Source organism: Engraulis encrasicolus, chromosome 20, assembly GCF_034702125.1.
Source record: "Engraulis encrasicolus isolate BLACKSEA-1 chromosome 20, IST_EnEncr_1.0, whole genome shotgun sequence".
Lineage (NCBI taxonomy): Eukaryota > Metazoa > Chordata > Actinopteri > Clupeiformes > Engraulidae > Engraulis > Engraulis encrasicolus.
The window spans coordinates 28,649,579-28,669,578 of NC_085876.1; the positions used below are offsets into that span (position 1 = coordinate 28,649,579).

The following is a 20,000-nucleotide window of genomic DNA, read 5'->3' on the forward strand; positions in this document are numbered from 1 at the left end:
CTGGAAAAACATTAAATGTAAAAAAAATCTGTCCTATCAAAAGCAAACATCCAGACCTTGGATTTGGAAGTCCCTGCATGTATTGGCAATGTAACAGCATGTGCCCAGTACTGTATGTATTATCACTTATGAACGTGTATGACTGACTCTGGTGTCTCCCCTAGACAGGCTGCGTATACAATGCATAATGCATCGTCCTAGCTATATATTGTATATCAGTTGCACTGATGAAGGTCTGAGGACCGAAACATTTGCAATGCACCCCCAATTGGTAGCACTTTATTTTATTTTTGTTTAACCCTTTAAGACACGGCATTATACATTAACTGTTACCAGAATGGCAATGACCAAGTCGTAATGTATTACTAAAGGCAGTTAGCAAAGTCATAGTAGTGTAGTACTATAGAAGTTAACTTTCAATGTCTATTAGAGCGTGCCACAGGAGGTACGGTGTGCATTAAGGGGCTACGTTGATGGACTAAACACCTTTCCGGCAAATCTTGGTGTGCGAGTTCTCTTCCTCATCCAGTGTCCTGCATTTAAATACAAGCAACTGATGCAACTACTGTGATTTGTCACACTAAAGAATAAATAACCTGTCAAAGTGGTTAGTGAGACTGAAATTGTTATTAGCCTCAGGCAAGTTTTACCAGCAGTTGGCAGATGCCAATGTCAAGCCCTGTAGCCTACGTGTAATCATCTAGACCAGTGTTTCCCAACTAGGGATACGCAAGCACATTATAGGGGGTACTTGGAAAAATTAAATTTTAACAGATGCATGGAGCATAGTCACACTGGAATAGAAAGAGTGACGCAAAAGAACGGTTTGGGGGTACTCATGGAACGACGAAAAGGCTTAGGGGGTACATGAGGCAAAAAAGGTTGGGGAAACAATGATCTAGACCGCTTTCATGTAATGTAACGGTGTTAGTACTCTACATGTAATCATCTAGAGTCTAGACCGCTTTCATGTAATGTAACGGTGTCTCACCTAGACGGGCGATGGTGTGTGCGTTGGTGCCACAGGCCATCTGCAGGGGCCCCTGGAAGTCTCCGTGGGGCACCTTGCGGTAGGAGAGGCGGAAGCCCTCGGCCTTGCCCGCCTTGCTGGGCAGCTCCCACAGCACCTGCACCGCGCTGTCGTTCAGCACCTTGGTGAAGAAGGTCGGGGGAGTCGGGACTGGTGGAGGAGAGAGATCACAAAAGGAGAACAGGAAGTCAGTAAGTATAGACAGTATATAAGACACTGTGAATATATGGTACTATATTTGCAACCTAAGTGTAGCAATATTAAGCACCAAAAAAGGCTTGGCGTTCGGAATATGGTGGTTGAGGGGGTGGAGAAAATATTCTAAGGTCTAGAAAGGGGTGCCAGCAGAAATATATACATATTATATACAGTATATATAAACGCTATAGTATTTGCAAACTATGTGCCTTAGTGGACAGGGAACAGGGGGAAGGGGGCGTTACGTAATAAATGAGTACGTTTTGTATGTAGCGAATAGCATGGCGAATAGCATAGTATTTTAGATTTCCCTCACTGAAGTCAAGAGGGCCAATGTTGTGGGGAGTCACATAACACCATGGGAATGGGGGAGACACAGTGGGAAGCACGATGAAAAGGAAGTAAATGAGTAAGTGAAATACATTTCAGAGTTGCCTGAAGAGAAACAGAGGGAGGGAAGACTGTGAGGAAAGAAGGAGGCAGAGGAGAGGAAGGGAGCTGGTTCAACAGAGATAGTGTGCATTACATAGGGAGAATCAGAGTAGATAGGGGACTAAGTAAGTTCATTAGTTAGCATGTTAAGTTATTTGAATGGCAAATTTACAACCAGTATACAAATCATACTGTACAAACAGTTCATAACTAGAGGGGGGAGCTTTGGGAGGAGGGAGTCTTTTTTAATGAAATGGTTGATTCATTTCTGCTCATCGCAATATAACAGTTTTATTCGCCAGTAATGGTATCACTAGAAAATGAAGACACAACGCCTGAGTGAGTGAGAGCTCTAACAAAGCGTGCGGCTGAAAAGGAATAAGACGGCTCATTTAAGAAATGAGTTTAGACTCTCGCTAGCAATAACGCAGTCAGCAGAACGGGCACAAATATGAAACATTATTCATTTGATTTCGTTTCAGAAATTAAATATTAAAAAGGGGGTAGACAGAGTAATAGGTACTAAATGTCATTAGAGATTGGATAATAGCTTATATAAAACTAGACCAGCAACTGAAATGTGTTTTTCATTCAGAGGAAGTCCACTGTTTCAAGTGAGTAGACACACGCTTTAAAAGCACAGTGTGTAACATTTGTAAGTGCCAAACAGATTGAAGGGAGAGCGTCTGGGAGAGGTGACTGCAGTACTGTGACACAGTGCATAGCTCAATAGCTCCCCCTAGTGTTAGAACCGCAATAATTCTGTAGACTGCTGAGTTTATTATTATCAGATTAGCTGTGACCACTGAGGTGTTGTGAAGGGGCAGTGTGGTGTAATGTACAACTCCATACCTCCCCCTAGTGTTGTGGCGATGACAGTGCTGGAGATGGGGCTGGCTCCCAGTTCATCATTATTGGCAATAGTCAAGTTATATTGTGTTTAAGGCCAGTGTAGTGCAGTCAAAAGGCAGCATATAAGTCCATACCTCCCCCTAGTGTTGCTGCCACCACAGTGCTGGAGACAGAGTTGGCTCCTAGTTTATCATTATTGACAATAAACAAGTTGTATTGTGCTTAAAGGGGCCCTATTATGCTATTTATGATGATTTCCACTGTTAATATTTGTGTGTAGTGCAGTTGATTTTTAATTAACGAGGGTTTTCAAGTCCATTCTTTTTATCATTATGTACATGTAGCCTTTAAAATGTGTGGAAGTATAGAATTTTAGACCGTCAACATTCTGAAATATCAGCGCAGCATGAAACGTTTCATCAAGCATTCTATAACTAATATTACGTCAGTAGGGCCTACAGCTGTGTTAGTTACGTGAAGTGAAAAGGCAGCCTATAGCTCCATACCTCCACCCAGCGTTGTTGCCACCATAGTGCTGGACACGGGGCTGGCCCCCAGGGCGGAGTAGGCCTTGAGGTAGATGGAGTAGGTGGTGGCCGGGTCCAGGTTGGCCAGGTCGTGCTGGAAGGTAGTCTTGCTGATGGCCTCCTGGAGCTCCCTACTGTCCGGCTCTGGAGGGCGGAGGATGAACACACATATAGGATATATTGTCAGACTGATGTAGTGTGTGTGTGTGTGTGCCTGTGTGTGTGTGTGTGTGTGTGTGTGTGTGTGTGTGTGTGTGTGTGTGTGTGTGTGTGTGTGTGTGTGTGTGTGTGTGTGTGTGTGTGTGTGTGTGTGTGTGTGTGTGTGTGTGTGTGTGTGTGCGCCCGTGTGCGTGTGTGCGTGCGCGTGAGTGCAGCATGTGCCATCGATGGGAGGAGGTGATCAGCTAATGATGGTCAGCTTTGCAACCAAACTACACATTAAGATGACCTGTTCTGTTTTTGGAACACGAGCATTCCAAATCACGAAACCAAATTCTGATAAAGATATGGCTACATCACTTGACAACTTGAAAATACTCCCACACACTGACCATTTCACTGTTTTCTTTACGTAATACACCATTTTTCGGTCCTAGACCCTCATCAGGTTAAGTAGAGTAGACAGTAGAGGTTAACTTATGAAGGTCTAGGAGCGAAACGTGGTGTATTAAAGAAAACAGCGAAATGGTCAGTGTGTGGGAGTTTTTTCAGGTTGTCTGATGAGTGGCCTATGGGCCATCGAGTCCGGCCAGGGTCATTTCTCGGCCCTGCCCCATATCTCTCTCCCAATCATTTCCTGTCTACTCTCACACTGTCCTGTAATAATAAAGGCCAAAAATACTTAAAAAAAAGAAAGACAGTAGAGGCATCTTATCTTACCGCAGATCTTGCGTATGTGCAGCACGTAGCCGATGATGCCGTCTGTGACCTCGGCGGCCGGCTGCGTCCAGGAGACCTGGAGGGAGGTGGAGGACAGAGCGGTGGCCTTCAGGCCCACGGGGGCGTCGGGCAGCTCCTTGGCCAGGGAGACCGCCAGCCGGGCGCTGGCCTGGTTGGTGCCCGCGCTGTTCTCGGCGATGCACTGGTAGATGGCCTCGTCCTCAGGGGAGATGCGCGTCAGGGCCAGGGTGCTGGAGGAGGAGCCAGGGAATCAAGCGTAACAGTTCAGGATGAGTTGAGTGGAATATCATATTCTACTTCATCGAACAAATTAACCCCTTAGCGCAGAGCCTATGCTATAACCTTACTGTCACCAAAATTGTAATGAATATGTCTTAATCTGTTACTTGAGGCTCTCGGTACTGTCATAGCAATATTGCTATGATGTAGTTGAGTATTTTCAGCAAATAGTGAATTGGCACCCAATCTGCACTAAGAGGCAACAAGCAAATCATTTGGAATAGGTGGAACTGGAATCTAGGGGCACATATTCCAAATGATTTGGTTTCACCTGTCTGCCTCAGCCAGGTGATTGGTTGGTTGAATTACAGGTGAATTTGGAATATGTGCCCCCAGATTATAACGAATGAATCCATTTTGCCCATGAACTAGAACAGTTAATGATTATGTGAATTAAGCATTATTAATGAAGGTGCAAAACACACACCAGAAAGTGGTGCTGGCACTTTACTGTAAAGAAAGAAAAAAGTGTCACAGCTGTAGCAAGGTCTCTAATGTTTAATGTCATGATTTAGGGTGGATTAATAAAATGATCTTATGAAAATGTGTGTCTTTACATCTTGCAATGAAGCATAGCTTGAAAGACATCTCATACACCTCTATGGAACTGTATGTACATGTTGTATTGAGTAGAGATACTGTATTTATTACATCAGGGCCAGGGTGCTGGAGGGATTGGAATTAGTGCAGACAGGTAAACAATGATTTAGGTTTGTTTGGATAGGATGGCTGAAAAGAATGTGCTTGAAAATATGTCTCTCTTTTCAGTCGCTCAATAGACCTGAAAATAGCCTGAAAGATTCTCATGTGCATTTACGTAGATCGCTAGTAACATTCTCATATGCAATTCCCTATGATGTACTTCTAAGGATGTAGGATAGAAGTGTTATATAACTATATAAATAGATAAAGGGATATATGAATGGGGATAGCCCATGTTCAGTCTGCTCAGAATATTTCTCTTTGTTTAAGAATCTGAGCTCAGCTGTGTTATACAGCTGTCTTAGACTGCCTCCCAGTGGCCAAAAACGAGAACTACTTCACAGAGAATGGCCACAGAATATCACAGACTATGTTATGTCACATTCTGTGTTTTGTTAGTTGACATTTGCGAGTGAAATAACGGCACTCGCTTTTTTACATTCTTGGTCTGTAGTGTTTTTGATGGCATAATAATTGACAATGGTACCTTCAAACAGCCCCAAGAGGTATGTCCAAAAACTAACCCATCTTGGCATCAGCAGTTATTCTGTATATTTCCTGTGCACTTTATATGACTGCAAGTATTGTTGGCTACAATTACGTCCTCAATTTCTAGTCGCTTTGGTCAAAAAATATGAAAATGTAATGTAATGTAATGTTATATCCAGATTGTCAACATATGGCTACTTCCATACAAAGCTATCTATACACCAGGTACATTTATTTCTCCCCCACAGTAGGCTTCACCACATACAATATGGACACAACACATTACCTGAAGAATTACTCTGAAGAAGGTGTAGCAACACCGAAACGCTGAGTCGGGTGTTTGCGCAAAATAAATGTTAAAATACTAAGCCGCAGTGTGCTCCAGACTATTGACTTCCAAGTGATAAACATTACCTGTTGTTGTTGGTGAGCTTGACGTTGTCTCCTGGCGTGAGGATCTTGCCGTTCTTCAGCCAGATGAGGTGAGGCTCCGGGACACCTTGGGCCACGCAGGAAAACACGGCGCTGCCCCCTAGTGCCTTAGACACAGACTGCGGCCACTGCACAAACTCTGGAGGAGCTGAGAGAGGAGAGTTGAGGGGAAACAAGCAGAGAATATGTGGATGGACAGAGAGTGGAGGAGATGGGATGGATACAAAGACATAGGGTAGAGAAGATGAGTTGTTATGAAATGAGAAGTTGAGGGAAGATCAAAAAGAAAGAAAAAAAATGATGGAGATACAGAATGTACGGAAGAAAGGATGTGAAAATGAAGAAGAGGATGAGGAGGGAGACAAAAGAGAAAAAAACAATGATTAGTCAAACACGTAGACATTTGTTAAGTCCTGTACACCAATATACACAGTATCACGTCTTATGGGCCAAGAGTAAATGGAGAATGCCTACAGTTCATAAGGTTCAGCGGAATAAGCTTAACTGGTGAGAGAAACTACATAAGATCATGTATCATACTAGTGCTGTAGTTGCATCGGTAAGAATACTTCTGCTTCTAGTCTTCTGCTTAAAAGTAACTATGAACTGCTTATTTCAGAAGATCACTAATGTGAGCTGTAGCTGCAATACCATTTCAAGACCATGGAGGGCGGTGTGGAGCACAGTGTTTCTGGCTGACTACTCCAATGGTAATGACCATGGCCTGCATCACCATAACAATATGCACCATGGCAGATGGATTTCAGGACTGACCGCTGATGCAAAGGTTACAACTTTATTCACTATTACCTTCAACACATATGACTTGATGGTGTGTGAATGCGGTGTGTGGGACTGCCCAGCAGCATGAAATCTTGGGCAATGAGTCAGAAACACATAATGATAGGCATGTGACTCCCCATGCAAAACTAAGTCTACCATAAATGCTAAGAAATCAGGAGATTTTTACAGGTCTTTATATAACTTGATTTATGTAGCCTAAGTAGGCTTCGTGTGAATTGGTGTTGAGTATGGTATGAATGTAATTCATGTGGAGAAATAATTTCTGAACAACAGACAAGAAATTGTAAATCTTTCCCATTCACTGAATATGAGATTTCAGGCTCCTTTATCTCTACCCAACAACAAAAAACCACCCCCCACCCCAAAAAAATCATCTTTTCTTTTCTCAGGGTCTTGAACTTCACCCCCTCCCAGTCTCCCGTCCTTAAATAACCCCAGTCTGTCTCCTCGGGTGACCCCTCTGTCCTCTTTCCCGTCCCCAATCCCATCTTCCCTTCTCAGCAGGGGGACAGATGCTGGGTTCAACGTTCCGCATGACACTCCATCAACGGCCACACAATGGCCATGCATATATGTAGAGCCCCCCCAAAAAACCTCCACCACCACCCCCACTCCTCTCCTTCATGGACACCCCTAACCCCCATCAGACCCCCTTCCTTCGTCCACAGCATCTCATTGATCTATTGACACCCTCCCAAACCAGCAACACCATCACCAATAGCAGACACAGCAGCAGCACCCAGCCAGACCACTAAACACACAACCCCACCCCACCCACCACCGTCTCCTTCTCACTACGCTAAGAAGACCCTCGCTGAAAAACCCTGGGAAGATGGGGGGGTTTTGTTGGATGGATGGATTTGAGTAGGGGGTTGGTGGAGAGGGATGGGGATGGGGATGGTGGGGTTTAAGTTGGATGTGTGTGGATGGAGGTCAAGGGTTACTTAGAGAAGGCCAATTTCAATAGGGCTTCATTAATCAATGCACGGCGCTTCTCTTTGCCGATCTTTAGGGCCTCGGTCCTGGTCCCCGACACCCCCAGTACTGCCGCCACACCAGGCACCAATTTCGTTGAGGACACGACACAAAATATGGATCGGCCACCGTCACACCATCAACCCCCCCCCCCAAACACCCTTGATCTATAATTGCAGGAAGGTCATTAAAGAGATGGCTTTAGGGACAATTTCTCTCTCTCTCTCTCTCTCTCTCTCTCTCTCTCTCTCTCTCTCTCTCTCTCTCTCTCTCTCTCTCTCTCTCCCTCTCTCTCTCTCTTTTGTTTGTTGGTGCTACGAAGGTTGCTTGTGTTGTGTGTCCCAGATTAAGTTTAATAGGCCAACCCACAACAGAATGAGGAGACTACATTGCACTACTACCACTAACACTGCAGGGTGCATTTGTCATTAGCAGGTGCTGAGCTGGACAACTGCTGGTTATAGAGGAGGACAGAAAAGTGCAGATTTGTGTTGTTTTGTGTTTTCTGTGTTCTTTGATGGTAATGAGAAATGAGTGAAAATAAAGCTGCTTAAAAGCAAATCAATCTAATCAAAGAGAGTCTGGGCTCACAGTTGAGATTGAATAACACTATTGCTGCACTGTGCTTGGTGGTCAGTTGCACTTCATTAACAAACAAACACAGGTGCTCAATTACATCTTACGTAGACCCATGTACATAAGAGTCGAAACATTGTCTAAAATAAACTGGGAGCAGCTACAGTGTGAGTATATCTTTCTTCTCTCTATTATGATTTCGTTTAATCCAGCACCTTGATGTGTGTGCCCTCCAAATGCTGGTTAGTTGCACTTCAGCCTAGCAGTCTCTGTTGCAGTCTACCTCCATCATGAGCTGCTGTAATACACAATGTAGTGCGTAACATACAAGGTAAAGGCTTAGTACCTTAGTACCTACCAGGGGTGCATTTCTGGACAGTGTAGTGCAGTGTAGTGTAGTGTACACAACAACAAAACTCCAGTCTAATAGCCGAACTCTACAAAAGAAGAGTCGTTTGAACATCAGAAACACACCAACACGTACACACATCCCTTTGGCTTGGCGGGGTTTATTGGGGGGCATTTGAGAGCGGGTGAGAATGCACTTGAACATGTAAATGAGTGTGAGGCACACAGTAAATTCTGCAGTGCTCATTTAACACTTGGAGAGTTGATTTGACATCATTTGATTGGACTTAAATTAACTCTTCAAGTGTTGAATTAACACCTTGACATTTACTGTGCAGGCAAATGGAGCTGGGTTAAGGCTTCCAAGTCCTGGGCGTATAAGACCATAGGGAAGAGAGAGGCTGTGTGTGTATGTGTGTGTGTGTGTTGGGGTATGGGTATAGGAGCAGGAGGCCATTGTAACTTTGAATGAAAACTATGAGGGTCGCCCCCGACAGCTTCAAGCCCCTTGAATGCTTGAACTGAAATTGAAACTTTGTGTGTGTGTGTGTGTGTGTGTGTGTGTGTGTGTGTGTGTGTGTGTGTGTGTGTGTGTGTGTGTGTGTGTGTGTGTGTGTGTGTGTGTGTGTGTGTGTGTGTGTGTGTGTGTGTGTGTGTGTGTGTGTGTACATCCATAGGTGCATATGCATTGTAAACCACAATACAAGTATATGTGCATTAAAAAACGCCATCACAAGTACACCAGCACTACATCAAGTCCATGTGAACCATAACCCATAATGCAATCGCCTCTGTGCAATAGCGAGACAAACAAGCATCCGTATGCATTTACAGAGCCCAGTGCAATAGCAAACACACAGTAATCCTTCATGTGAGGTGTATGTGTACATTGGCTACGTGAGATACGTGCATGTATGCTACATACGGGGAAACTCAATCTCTCTCTCCCTCTCTCTCTCTCCCTCTCTCTCTCTCTCTCTCTCTCTCTCTCTCCCTCTCTCTCTCTCCCTCTCTCTCTCTCTCTCATCGGGATTAGGTTTCATTTGATTGAGGAGAGGTTAAAAATAGCAACAGCAGCTAACAGGAGAGCGGTGAGCGGCACTGCATCACGCCATAAAGCGAGCCAACACAGCAGCACATCTACGTTTTGGTTCACAGGGAGTTCAACTGCACATAATGCCATGCACGGTTTTAAGGCAAAAACCCTGTCAGATGCAAACCCCTGAGGAAGCCAATCCTCCATTTGGAAATCACATACTGGGAAATGGAGAAGGCGTAAGGGACGGGGGATAGAGGAGGAAAGTGAGAAGGAGGAAGAGGAGGAAAGGAAATGGAGGATTAGAAAAAAGAGAAGGAAGAGGAAGATGAGGACTGAGAAGAAAAGATGAAGACTAAGAAGAAGGGAGAAGAAGGAGGAGGAAGAAAGAAAGAGGAGGTAGAGGAAGAAGAGGAGGAGAAAGTGGAAGATGAGAAAGGGGAGGAGAAAGAGGAGGATGATGAGGAGAAGATAAGGAGAAAAAGTCAGAGGATGAAGGTATCAGAAGAGGGAGAAAGGAGGCATAAGATAAAGAGAAGAAAGTGGAGAGGAGGATGAGAAAGGGGGGAGAGAGAGAGAGGGGAAGAGGGAGTGATGAAGAAGAAGAGAAGTGGAAAGGGTGTCAAGGTAAGGAAAATAAGAAAAGAGAAGGAAGAGAAGAAAGAAGAACCAGAGAGGGAGAGTGAAGAGAGGAAGAGGAGGCATAGAAAGAGGAAGGGTGGTGAGGAAGAGGAAAAAGATGATATTGAATCAGGAAAAGGGAGAAAGAGAAGGATGAAGAGAGAAAAGAGGAGGGGAACAAAACGAGGAGGAAGAGAGAAAGAGAGAGAGGGAGAGAGAAAGAGAGAGAGACAGAGAGAGAGAGAGAGAGAGCAGAAAGAGAGTGTGTGTGTGTGTGTGAGAGAGAGAGAGAGAGAGAGAGAGAGAGAGAGAGAGAGAGAGAGAGAGAGAGAGAGAGAGAGAGAGAGAGAGAGAGAGAAAGAGAGAGAGAGAGAGGATGAGAAGAAAAAGGGGAGTAGGTGAGGGGAGGGGAGGGGAGGAGATGGGAGGCATCAGCATCAACATAGAGACAGCCCCTGTGGGGATTGGCTGTCCTGTCCAGGCCCCTCTCAGCTGATCTGATGCCTGTCTTAACTGCATCCCCAGGATCAAACTGTCAGGCCAGGCCTGCCCATATATCAGCCCTGTCCATACCAACTATTGATCAGCTACCCCCTCCCTTTGGACAGGGGTCTTAGATCTGACCTGGGGTGTGATGTAATATATGGGTAGTATACTATAGTATAGTATAGTATTGCATAGTATAGTACACATTTGCCTATTCTAAATAGAATGGACACAATGCATGGTAGGGCACTATACCATATTTCCTAGATTTCCATCACAAATAAGGTATCCATGTCATATGACAAGATAGATAGAATGACAAGATAGATAGAATAGTTCAAGAGGATAGATCAGCTTTGCAAGAAACGTACACACTATTCTGTAGATTTCCATTCCGAATCCACCCAATAATGTGCGGATAGGATAGGATAGGATAGGATAGGATAGGATAAGATAGGATATAGAAATAGAGTTAGATAGATCAGGTCAGGGTATGACTTTGTTCATGTTCATGTTCAGATATGTCCCTTCCCTTCATTGGGGCTATGTGATAAACAGAAAAGAAAGTCAAAACCGAGCTCCCGTTTCTCTTAATTCTCAGTAAAGTGTTGCAGACTTTATTTTCTGTTTACCACACAGCCCAATGAAGGGATATGATCATGTCGAATGTGGGAGCCATAACCTAACTTGATCTATTTGACTCTATTCCTATATCCTACATCTTGTTTCTCTTCATGCAGTATTAAATGAAGAGAAACGGGAGCTACAGACTTTGTTTTCAGTTTTCATGTTACGTTGCTAGACCAAGTCCTGCACCTAGTTTTGAGACGGATGTGCATATTTTTTTCTTTGTTAAACTATGTGAATAACAGGACAGGTACTGTATTGATGTGCAGTGGCCTGCTGAGCTTTTAAGGCCTTAGATCTTGATCTAAACACATTTACATTGCATTTGCCCCCTTTCCGTGTCCTTCAAAAACATCTATGATGTTTTATGCAAAGGGACAGGCTATGCATGTCAGTCATGGCCAAAGCTATGTCACATAGGAATAAGTGTAGTAGCAGCACACTAGGGCTTGTCAAGCTCTCTCACAACTGACACTTCTGAGATGTTCCTTGACATCCATGAATAATGTCTGTGTGAACATTCCACGGTATATCTTATTGATGCATCTTGACATATTTTGTCATATTTTTTTTTTATTCTTTCTTTTTTCTCTTTTTTTCCCATTACCCCCCTGCTGTTTCTGATGAAAGGGTGTCCCATCTCTCCTCCACTCTTTCGCTCCCTCTTTCTTCCCTCTTTCTCACTCCCTTATCTGTGGCTACTCTGGCAGCTGTGTGATCTGCATCTTGATTTTTTCCCCTCACAAAACACCCGGCCCCTCTTCACATTTTTCATATGAAAATGTTTCACCCTCCCCAAAAAACAGCACTGAAATAGGGGGAGGTCTGTGAATGAAGGGGGTCAGATTTGGTTGGGGTAGGATTGGGGGGGGGGGGGGGGCATCCATTCAGCCAAGTGCAGACACCCCCCACACAATGGCTCTTGAGCCAAACACCCCCCTCTCCCTCATCCCCTTCCCATCCAACCAAAACTGCACACTGCACTGACCACCAGCTGTGACGATAACAACTGCACGCCCACTGCCACCATCACCAGCACCCCCCTGTGACGTAGTCAAGAACTGCAGCTAACAGAGGGGATAGCAGGGGAGGATGAGAGGGACATGAGGATGGAGATGGGGGGTGTCTGGTCCACCCCTCTCTACCGACCACCACCACCCCCCCTCACCGGGGACCCATCAATTTCACAGACTCCACCTCCTCTCCCTCCCATTCTCTCACTCTCTCTCTCTCTCTCTCTCTCTCTCACTCTCTCTCTCTCTCTCTCTCTCTCGCTCTCTCTCTCTGCCCGTCAATAGAGCTCCGCCTCCCCCTGCCCTGGCCCTGCCTCTTTTCGACCGGCTTCCCTGGGAGCCCACTAAGGGCAGGGTCAAAGGTGAGGAAGCAGAGGTCAGGGGTCACCCACCCCCCGACACACACCACACACACACACACACGTCAGCCACCACTGTGACCCTAACCCTCCCCCCTGCACCCAAACACTTTCTCTTCCGTCACGTCACCCTTTTCCTGCGCACTCTCTCTATCTCCACTCTGTCTCTCTCTCTCTCTGTCTCTCTCTCTCCTCTCTTCCTCTATTGTCTTCTGACCACGTCTGCATCTGCTCCCCTGCCGGCTGGCGAAACAAAGCCGGTGTCACCAAAACAAAAGATGACCAGGCACGGCACACAGGCCTAGTATAAGTTCAAGGCCAGTTGGGGAGATGTATATGCTTATGTATATGTATGCCTTTCTTTACGACTGTGTGTGTGTGTGTGTGTGAGGGAGGGTGAAGTCCAAGGTTGTGAGAAAGTGAGAACCTCCTTGACCTTCTGATGCTAGCTCTTGCATATGCAACTGACACAACAATACAAAAAAAACTCTAGCTGATGACCCTATGTATCAACATAGAGGACAGGACACACACACACAAGGGGTTATTATGGTCTGCCCTTTCTCTGGACTCAAGACAGATGGAGGATGTAGGCTACACACACGCCCTCCGGTGTTGAATTTGAACTTGAGCTGAGGTTTGATATTTAGATCATTCTGCCTCCTATAGAAGGTAAAGATTCAAGTGTGCTGGCTGGGTTCCCATAACCTGTGTAGCTAAAGGTTGTATATGTGATATATGGCCTTTGTGGACCATGTTGTGGGGTGACTGTTTGTGGCATTGTGCAATCTCAGCAGTAGTAGTGTTTCCATTTCCAGAAGTAGTGTGTTTTAGGAAAAAAAAACTGCATACAAACAGCACACATGTTATTTCAGAATATCAAGGGGGACAAAAAATGCTGACATTGACTCTGATGTAAGCCTGACTAAGCAAGTCTTCAGAGGGAAGTCTGACTGGGCTGTATGTATTTTAAGAGATTTTCTTACGCTGATGCAAGGTAATTCCAGCATTTGGTCTGTGATGTATGCACACACACAAAAAAACAATGGATGATGCAAAGTGCAATCAACCAACCAACCCCAACTGCCCCAACCAATCAAATCAGCTGAGGGATTTAGGGGTACCTCTTCGATTGACCAGCATTGTTCTTTGTTCCTTTTTTTGCTTTGCAAACCCCCTTCCCTAAAAATAAGTCAATCAATAAATTAATGCATACATTAAAGATTGGCTACCCCCCCAAAATGTGTCCAGAGCCAATCCACTTGTGAAAGACTGATAGGGGGGTATATATTGATTGATCAGGTCAGAAAGGCCCTCACACAGGGGGAAAGAGGATGGTGGAGAACACAGCTGGGTGCAAAATTTAATGATCGAAACCAATGGCCACAAAAAAACAGGAGTAGGAGTCAAAATGCCCGTTGGCTCTAAAGCCCTACCTATATATCACACAAAGAAGCATGGCCTTGTTCACTCACTACACACGTGTGGAGCAGGAGAGAAATAAAACTGAGCTTAACTGTGTTTATGACAGGGTTATAAGACACTGGAGATTGCAGGCCTACAACTATACAGCACAGGACAGCACACAGCGTATTTGAAAATTGCAGCCAACCATTAACAGAGGTGTCAAAAGTAAATTTAAGATGTAAGTACAACACTAGCACATGGTATTACATAGCTGTTGAACCAGTTAGTCCATTGCACTTTTACTTTGATTTTCTGACATCTCGGCCCATTATCAATATCATGACATCGAGTTTGTAGTGGGTCCTTGTTAGGTTTTTAGTGTTTTTCAGCAACAACACAATCTGTCCATCTCATTAGACACACTGGACTAAATGGTGTAAGAGCTATGTAATATTGTGTGTTCGTATTATACATGTACTTACACCATGAACGTACTTTAACTTTTACTTTTGACGTCTCTGATCTGGCGACATTAGCCAACCTCACAACAACAGTACTAGAGATGATAAAAAAACCCGGAGGATCCGGTTGGAGAGCCGGGTAAAGACCTCATCCGAACAGACCGGATGGCTGTCGTGCATTGATCCGCCAAAGGCGGGTCAATCGCCATTTCATTAATATGTCAACAAAATGGCAGTTACAGCGCGAGAAATTGTGAAACCGGAATATATCCTCTTTAGTTGACTACAACAGCCATTCTCTAATCTCCCTAGTATGCTGTTCAGTCACGAACAGTCACTGAGTAAAACTGAACCAACTCCCGCCTTGTCATTCATCGAGCCTGTTTGATCCGTCCAGCCTATGTTGTGGCCAATTGAGTGTTTGAGTCGCGGATCCCCGCTCCCTATGCGTGTGCTTCTGACTCTGTTGAGGTCTACATTTTAATGTTAATAGTGCTCTGCCAACGCTTTAACATCTCAGTCTGTAGGCTACTCTTAGGGAAATTATAGTCTACAGAGTGACTCTACTATCACTCACTGCGTTACAGCAAAGCCACTCCCCTCGTCCGAGTCACTCAGCAGCGGCGCCCTCGGTGACTCGGTGAGACGAATCCTGACTGAGTTGTTGGTAGCAGCGAATCCCCTACGGATCGGATCAATGCTTAAGTTTCGTTTTTGCCACGAGTGTGTGAGTCGCAAGGCAACTCGGCAGCGGAAGCGAGTGGTCATCTGCTGCTCGCCTCCTGACTATCCCTGCTCAACTAGACTGCTCCCAAATGTTTGACTTTTAGTCTTCTTAAATACAAACACACACATTATTTATTGCAAAATCAGGAACATGCCGTTTCACTGCTGCCAAAGGCTGTTCGAGTTGTGGTTTCATGTTTAGTGAGGAGACCCAGGTGGGTCGGATCGCAGCATGAGTTTAGGAACTGTTACATTCATAAAGTGAGTTTTGTTGATCAAACTGTCTTACTCTTTGATTTATCAACGTGAATTGATAAATGGAACAACAAAGGCGAGGCGCATAGCTACTTAACGGCAGAAACGTTTTAAAAAAATACATTATTTTTATTTATTTTAAATAAGTGATCCGTGTGATCCGATTGATCCGTCTAATCCGGATACCCTCCTTGGAATGATCCAATCAATCCGGACGCCTCAAAGATTCGAGTTAAGCACCTCTAACCACTGCTGTATACAACAAAGAGGAAAACAGCACACAGCGTATCTGAAACCAACCATTAGAGATCAGTATTAATAATAATACTATATCTGTTTTATATAGCGCTTTTCATGGTACTCAAAGCTGCTTAGAGATCAGTAGAACCAACAGAACCATAAGAGAACAGTAGCCAAACTTACAACACCACTATTATAGCATAATACATATACATTAGCTATTGTTTTCTACAACACAGAGGAAAACAGCACACACACAGCGTATCTGAAACCAAGCCAGCTATTAGCAATCTCATCACATTAACCGTATGCTGTGGTCAGTCAGGCTAATCACTCTGGCATCTAAACAGAAATTATAAGTCAGCATAACAGCCCCAAGCAGGACACTTGGCAACACTGCAACTGCCCAGTTTGAACTTGAAACACTAAGCACCGCCACACACATCTATGCCAGAATTTTAGCGTGATTATATTTGTATATACTGAGATGAGCTGCTCCCTCTCTCTTTCTGTGTGTGTGTGTGTGTGTGTGTGTGTGTGTGTGTGTGTGTGTGTGTGTGTGTGTGTGTGTGTGTGTGTGTGTGTGTGTGTGTTTGTGTGTGTGTGTGTGTGTGTGTTCGTGTGTGTGTGTGTGTGTGTGTGTGTGTGTGTGTGTGTTGCTAAATAAACCTGATTTCCTGAATCTGACAGTACAATTACTGCATTGAAACATGTAGCTAAACACAAGCATGATGATGGCAGAGGGGAAACTACTGCTGTGTGCATCTGTCTGTGTGGTTTGGTTTGGTTCCCTTCAGACTGATCATTTAACAACATTATTGTAGGCACTCATAATGCATTATGCACTATTGACTATTCTACTATGAAGTTACCAAGGAGTCTTTAGTAATACTAATTATAACTTCGGCACTGCCATTCTGGTCACAACAAACGTAAAACAGGGTCTGTGCGTTAACACGTAAGGCTGTGTGTGTGTGTGTGTGTGTGTGTGTGTGTGTGTGTGTGTGTGTGTGTGTGTGTGTGTGTGTGTGTGTGTGTGTGTGTGTGTGTGTGTGTGTGTGTGTGTGTGTGTGTGCATGCATGTGTGTTTTCATCTGTAAGTCTTTGACTCTATATGTGTTTATGTGTGTTGTTTAGGACACACAAGGGAGACAACACACAGCCAGCTCACCCCAACAGCACAGCCAATTAAACTGGAGGTAATGACACAGAGAGGGAAGGAGGGGACAGCAAGAAATGAGAGGAATAAACGTGTGTGGACGGTTGGTGCATGATGGATGAGCAGTGTCATCAGAGGGACAGAGAAAAAAAGGGGTGTGGGGAACTCTTCCAATCCCGGACGAGCCCCCAACCTCATCATCCAAAAATACAACCCCACCCACCCCCATCCTTCCCACAGCCTCACAGCAGATGGAAGACACCCTCTGAGGTAATTACAAAATACGAGCAGGCAGGGTCCCACCCCAACCAACATGGAGGTAGAGATGGGAGGGGATATTAAGGGGATAAGGGGGAGGAGTTTTGGGAGGATTCCATATTGACTTTCCCCTTTAGGTTACCCTGACCTGGCCAATCATCATCCAGGACATTGGTCCACCAAATCCGATATTTTTTTTCCCTCCTTGGCTGACTGACCAAAAAGGGCCCAACACCCACCCTTCCACATTAAGCCTCATTTCTAATTCTCAGCTGTTCAGGGCAGAATCCCCAACCCCACCTCACCTCTCTGCCCCCACTTCTCCCACCACACACAGCAAACATAAACATACACACAAACACACACCCTCATGTCCATGGCCATGCTTGTGTGTGCTATCATGGACTGCCGGTTGTCAACAAAGGGAACAGGGAATCAGCCTTGTCATGATTCAGACTTCAGGGGGTGGCAGAGAGCAGTGAGAGACACTGATTGGCTGACTAGCTGAAAGGCTTCATTATATAATTATATCAGGACATCTATTATAAAAAATCAGCAGTGTTTATATATAGGGAAAAGAGGGGTTTTGTGGGTATTGCATACAAGTTGTGATTTTTCATGCCGATATAATGGCCTCAACACTGACACTGACTGACCAGTTGAGAGGCTATATCATATAAGGACTTGCAATAGCTATAAAAAATCAGCCAATTTGAAATATAAAGAGATAAGGGGGAAATGTGGATGTTACATAACCTGGCCTTAAGCGTTCACTCAATTATAAGGGTATGAGGATATGGTTAGACCAGACTAGATTTTACATATCAGTTAACATGTTGGTGCTTGACTGCACCTATCTAAAGTGGCTTTAACATCACTGTCATCACATAAGCATCACGTAATCATCTATAACCTAATAATAACAAAGGTCTCTTTTACAGCACCCAAAAATCTGCTATAAAGCAAAAAAATATGTCATCCACGAATCCATTGAGGAATCTGAATCTGGCTCACTGAGCTGTGAGGTAACACGTTTTAGTGAACCGCTGTGCATTGGGATGACAAAGTGACAGGTGAAAATCAAGAGTCTTTAAAAAAGGGGGTATTTTAAACAAAGATGGAAATTACGGGATGGCAAAGTGGAAGCGGTCTCCCTGTGTTTTGGGTAATCAAGCACAGTTGCTAAATAAACCTGATTTCCTGAATCTGACGGCATAATTACTGCATTGAAACATGTCCATAAACAAAAGCATGATGATGGCAGAGGGGAAACTACTGCTGTGTGCATCTGTCTGTGTGGGTTGGTTTGATTCCCTTCAGACTGATCATTTAACAACATTATTGTAGGCACTCATAATGCATTATGCACTATTGACTATTCTACTATGAAGTTACCAAGGAGTCTTTAGTAATACTAATTATAACTTCGGCACTGCCATTCTGGTCACAACAAACGTATAACAGGGTCTATACGTTAACACGTAAGGCTGTGTCTGTGTGTGTGTGTGTGTGTGTGTGTGTGTGTGTGTGTGTGTGTGTGTGTGTGTGTGTGTGTGTGTGTGTGTGTGTGTGTGTGTGTGTGTGTGTGTGTGTGTGTGCATGTGTGTGTGTGTGTGTGTGTGTGCGTGTGTGTGTATGTGTGTGTGTGTGTGTGTGTGTGTGTGTATAGTAAATCCGATGCCTACCTTGCACCACCAGCCTGCTGAGTTGTCTGGTGGTGTCATGATGGTTGATGGTGCACACGTAGACCCCTGTGAGCGTGTGTGTGTGTGTGTGTAGTGTGTGTGTAGTCATAAATCCGATGCCTACCTTGCACCACCAGCCTGCCGAGCGCGGTACGCCTCATCCTGGTGCCAGGGCGGTTGGCGGCGCACACGTAGACCCCCGAGTGCTGCAGGGAGACGTCCGAGATCATTAGGTTGCCCGTGCCCAGCACCTGGATGCCTTCCACGCCAATGGAGCGCCCGTCTGGAGGGGGAACATGGGCAGCAAGCACGCACACACGTGCACACACACACACACGCACACACACATACATGCATGCACAGATACATGCATGCACAGATACATGTATGCGCAGACACACACACACGCACGCACACACACACACACACACACACACACACACACACACACACACACACACACACACACACACACACACACACACACACACACACACACACACACACACACACACGACAAGATTAACACACAAGACATTTTATCTCTAGCCTAATGTAGACATCCCTTGTCAGATGTGTGTTACCATGGTGCCCACTAGAAGAGAAGTGTCCCATGATACCCAGCCTGCTCCAGGAGCCTAGGGTTGCCAGTGGCAATGATACTATGGATATCCCGAAGATACCACCATGTAAGTAGTCTATTTCCAAGGCTGCATGTTAGGGTTTTACTGTACAGTAAGGCCTGTTCATTGTGTACACGAGAAGATAAGTGTCCCATAATGCCCTACCCAGCCTGCTCCAGGACACGATGGGCCTGGGGTTGCCGGTGGCGATGCACTCCAAGATGGCCGTCTGGTGCACGTTGAGGGTGAGGTTCTGGGGCCCCGACAGGATCACTGGCTCCTTGTAGACACGCGGGGGCCCACCTGCAGAAGAGGAGGGTGAAGCGAGAGCAAAAGAGAAAACAGAGTGGAAAAGAGAGGGGTAGAAATAGGGTCAGACAAAGAGAGATAGATTGGATAGGAAGAAAAAAGACCCAACAATTCTGAAGACTGTTCTTGTACTTGCACGAAATGTAACGTTCTTAACTTTTATACAAACCATGTAACACCTGTATGATTCA

General features: G+C 45.0%; 1 protein-coding gene across 1 annotated transcript in view; it reads right to left on the bottom strand.

The window, feature by feature from the left end:
• The window catches only part of si:ch211-57n23.4 (immunoglobulin superfamily DCC subclass member 3), a 52,724-nt gene that overhangs the window by 5,612 nt on the left and 27,112 nt on the right, over positions 1-20,000 (bottom strand). Inside the window, exons 5-10 of the mRNA XM_063185023.1 lie at positions 19,666-19,803; positions 19,002-19,160; positions 5,824-5,989; positions 3,919-4,169; positions 3,019-3,183; positions 992-1,180 (exon numbers count right to left, since the gene is read on the bottom strand). Of these exons, the coding sequence (XP_063041093.1) occupies positions 992-1,180; positions 3,019-3,183; positions 3,919-4,169; positions 5,824-5,989; positions 19,002-19,160; positions 19,666-19,803 (1,068 nt within the window). The remainder of the gene's footprint in view (positions 1-991; positions 1,181-3,018; positions 3,184-3,918; positions 4,170-5,823; positions 5,990-19,001; positions 19,161-19,665; positions 19,804-20,000) is intronic.